Source organism: Sapajus apella, unplaced genomic scaffold (genome assembly GCF_009761245.1).
Source record: "Sapajus apella isolate SASKATOON/1434 unplaced genomic scaffold, GSC_monkey_1.0 scaffold94, whole genome shotgun sequence".
In the NCBI taxonomy this organism is placed as follows: domain Eukaryota; kingdom Metazoa; phylum Chordata; class Mammalia; order Primates; family Cebidae; genus Sapajus; species Sapajus apella.
Window position 1 is genome coordinate 4,749,920 of NW_022437034.1, and position 4,298 is coordinate 4,754,217.

Sequence of the window (4,298 nt, forward strand, 5' to 3'; positions counted from 1 at the left end):
AAACTTACCTTATGGTGCTAATAAAGTTTTTTTTCCAGGGAGAAAAAGACTACTTGCATTCAATGCCAACATATGGTCTCCATAATATCATTACTATGAAAATGTATGGATACAAAACTACCAGCACATTCTGGACTTAAAAGAAATTTAAATTTTAATAAGTTAAACTTAAGCTGAACTCAGACATCTTTTATCTTCAGGCAACCAGTATTCTCTAACATGGGGTATCACATTACAGTATAATTGCTGAATAAAAGGCAAGGAAGAATCCTGAAGATGAAATTTAAAAGTGGATTCCTGGATCTGTATGAAAGGTAAATTTTCCAGTAAATGCAGGACACTCCATGAGCAATGCAAACTAGTCTGTTACACACCATTTTTAAACATAGGATCTATATAGGTATTCCAACTGGTTAACAAATTCCATAAAGAAATGAAAGTGGTCTCTATGAAGAGGGCACAATGAAGCACAAGAGATATGATAACCCTGAGCTTTATTTAACTATAATTTTCTATATTAACAAGCTCCTTTCCTATTTATCTAATTCAAATCGCTTTTATTCCACACCAATAATCTGCAAATATGACTGCCTTGGACTCAAAACTCACCCCTAAGGAAACTGCCTTATGTTTGGAATCTTATTTTTACTGCATTAAAGCAGTACAGAAAAAACATTACCATATATATGACGAGGAATAAGAAGATTCATAAGCATAAGGATAGCATAAACTCATTGTTCAGGAATGTGATTGGTTATCCCATCTAACAGTCTAGTGAAAAGTACCCAGAGAAATGAACACACAACACAGAACTATAGTCAGAAAATGAAGAGGTAGCCAATGTCCCCGTTCCCACCCCCATAAAGCTCCAGGATTTCTTGATAGAATGAGTGCCTGCATTACTATTTTTTTAATTTTATTTTTAAGATTTATCCGTATAAGAATTCCATAAACTGTTTATGCAGTTCATTCCAATGCCTGGCCCAAATGGAGATACTACTAACTTTAAAAACAATTTATTTAAGCCTAGGTGCTAAGCAGTGTTTTGGGTTTTTTTTGTTGTTGTTGTTGTTTGTTTGTTTGTTTGTTTTTTTGAGACAGGTTCTGGCTCTGTCGCCCAGTGGCACGGTCTCGCCTCACTGCAACGTCCGCCTCTCAGGCTCAAGAGATTCTTGTGCCTCAGCCTCCGGCGCAGCTGCGACTACAGGGGCGTGCCACCATGCCCAGCTAATTTTTATTTTTTGTATTTTTGGTAGAGACAAGGTTTCGCCATGTTGCCCAAGCTGGTCTCCAACTCCTGAGCTCAAACGATTACCTGCCTCGGCCTCTCAAAGTGCTGGGTTAACAGGTGTGAGCCACCACGCCGGGCCAAATTAGTATTATTCTTTTAAGAACCAAAGAAGGCTCTGGCTTAAAATTTTTTATTAAAAAAAAGTTTTCTTGTTTTTAAATATTTTAATGAAAACATGAGTCAGATTTCAAAAAGTAGGCTAACAGTGTTTAAATACTGTGCCAGAGTATTTGAGAAGCTGAATGAAAATAAAAGTACCTATATTTTAAAAATAAATACAATACAAATAAGGAAAAGTTTATTCTACGATTTCAAATATCAATCAAGCTACATCGTAAAGAGAATCATTTCAATTGTTTTTCACCTCCATAGCAAATGTTTGAGGTTGGTAGGCTCTCCCAGGGAGCTTGGAATCCTAAGCAACTCTCAACTAGACCTTAATTTCTCTATTTTAAATTAATCTGCTGTTGTGGGTAAACAACCATAGATTCTGTCCTGAGAAACATTTAACTTTTTCGTTTAGGTTGAGTGTGTGGGTGTGTGTTGTAGGGGAGGGGTAACCCCTTTTGACCAAAGGGTTGATGGTTCTCTAAGTAAATATTTCATATCCACAAGGTTTTTTTTTTTTCGTTTATGCTGCTTTTTCTCCCTTTCTGCACTATAAAGGCTGGCCTCCCAATTCCTACCCCGACCTTTTACCGTGGTCCAATCCCACAAGATTCCCCGAATTTCTGCGCTGGGTGGCACCTGACGGCCAAAAGTGAATCCCTGCGGCTGGCGCTACCTAGGCGCGGATAGGGCGGACTTCTGTCACCGGGGAGCAGGCGTGGGCCAAAGCCGAGGTGATTTCTGACTGCTCACTGGCGAGCCTCGCGCGGCGGAAGGTCTCCGAGCCCCTCTGTTCGCCCCGGCAAGCCAGAAGTGCAGCTGTCGCGGGGCAGGAAGCTAATCGCGGCCCCTGCGCCGCTATGACAGGCCGAGTGGGGAGAAAAGGGGCTCGTGAGCTGCAGCTAGCAGCCTCACCCCTTCGACTAGGATGCCACGGGAGCAAAACCTCCGCCCCGGCCTGAAAGCAAGCGGGAGACCGCGGAGCCACTGCCACCGACTCAGCCCTGCCCAGCAGGGGCCCGCCCAGGGGCCACTCCCCAAGGGAGGCAGCCAGTCACTCGCCCGCCCTTCCGGGCCCACTCCCGAGGGGACGGTCTCCCGCCCGCCCTCACACACAGCTAGCTCCTCAGGCCAGGCCCCCAGGGCTTCGTCCACCTCTCACCTTTGACGACGCGGTCAGCCCCAGGAGGGGGCGGCGGGGGCGGGGGCGGGGGCGGTGCAGCCCTGGCCGGCTCCGGGGCGGCCATGCTGGGCCCGGGGCTCGGCTAGGCTCTGGGCCGGGCGGGGTTGGGGGCGGGGGCGGCGGCTACCAGAGCCAAGCGGCGGCGCCGCCGGGGAACATGGCGGACCCTCTTTCCCTACAGAGGGGCTAAGACCGGCATGCACTGCGCGTGCGGGGGGGGGGGCGGGGTAGGCTCTAGGGACTCGGGCAAAATTACTGAGGCTAGGAGATAAACCGGACGAGGCCAAGGGATCAGGTTAAAATTCTTTGCATGCAGAAACAAGAATGGGGCAAATCTGTAGCTAGGTGTGAAGAACGACTGCGAGGAAACACACCGCTCTCATGGCAATCCCAGTAAACTGAGAAAACGTGATTAAACCTCAGGATCTCCTACTAATAGAGAAACAAATGTATAACGATTTAGCTACCAGATATGAGTATTAAAATGTTGGCAGGGCACTAGAGAATAGAGGAAGCATTATAGGTTCTAGAGCGGAGAAGGGATCATCCAAAATGGAGTTTGAAAGAGAATTCTGGCCTTTGTTTAGAGTCTGGAATTGTCAAGAGTCAAAGCACAGAATAAGAATGCAGCTGAAGCAGTTAAGGTTTTGTCAAAACAGGTAAGGGGAAGAAAGGGAATAAAACCAAGAGATGTGCAAAGAATTGAAAGAATTCACCTGAAAACGACACAGCCTCCTCCTGGAAGGCAAAGTGGTAAATACGGAATTGGAAATTAAATCCTTATTTCTGTGCATGCACAGAATCAGGGCCCAGGTGATTTATGGAACCTTTATAGTGACAAAGGTGACTGACATTCATGAGAAGGGGGGTAGAGGGACAAGAACTGACTGTTCATCAAAAATTATTAGATGAAGTGTGTCCATGACACCAGGAGATATGTTGAATCATGGACAGGGACCAGCATATCCACTAAGCTCTACGTATCTTGATGGTGCAGGATCCAGGTGGGATGGAATAAGAAATTCCTGCCCATCCTCCTGCATAATAATACATGTGCTCGAAATCTGTTCATAATGGATGGTGATAAGTAAACAGTAGTCCAAAGGTCTCAAAGAGTACCTTTCTACCTCTTCTTTGTGTCCATTTCAATCCTGAGACCCAAGGTAAAAGAGGAAGGGAAAGGCCAACAATGGGTATTTTCCAAAAAGGGAGCCCACAAGCTATTTTTTAGAGGGAAGAGTCTCTTGGGAGTGAGGCATGGGTGAAAGTTGATCTTTCTGGCATGGAAGGGCCATAACACCACAGGGGAAAGGAAAAGAGGGCCCCATGGAAGGAGAGCAAGGAAGGGATAGAAGGCACATCACAAACTTGTAAGATAGAGGGAAGACACCCAGAATACATGGATCAGGAGTAACTTTGTCAGAGCTTGAATCCCCAGAAAATCTCCCTAAGGAGGGGAAGAAGGAAGGAAGTGTATAATGTACTGAGTACTGAATGCTCTGTCAGGAAAGGGATGGGAAACATCCTAGCAGCAATAGTAACAAGGCAAGGCACCTTATTTTAGGGCCCATTGATTCCCACCTTGATTGTAATATCCTTCAACTCCTCTCTGGCTCCTCACTTCCACTCAGTCAAAAGCCACCTCACATATTTGTCCAGACCTCCCCACCCCAATACAAAAAAGCAAGAGCATACAAAGGGAAGAATGACAAGAAA

At 45.6% G+C, this 4,298-nt stretch overlaps 1 protein-coding gene across 8 annotated transcripts in view; it reads right to left on the bottom strand.

Moving 5' to 3' along the window:
- The window catches only part of PPP3CB (protein phosphatase 3 catalytic subunit beta), a 57,971-nt gene extending 55,190 nt beyond the window's left edge, over positions 1-2,781 (bottom strand). For 4 of the 8 annotated variants that reach the window (XM_032256396.1, XM_032256390.1, XM_032256393.1 and 1 more), the window contains exon 1: positions 2,562-2,776. In XM_032256396.1, coding sequence (XP_032112287.1) covers positions 2,562-2,646 — 85 coding nt within the window. In that variant the 5' untranslated portion in view covers positions 2,647-2,776. Of the gene's footprint in view, positions 1-2,038; positions 2,373-2,561 lie in introns of those variants that run through there. The other 4 variants (XM_032256392.1, XM_032256395.1, XM_032256391.1 and 1 more) reach the window with 2 other exon arrangements.
- Between the last annotated feature and the right edge of the window lie 1,517 nt (positions 2,782-4,298).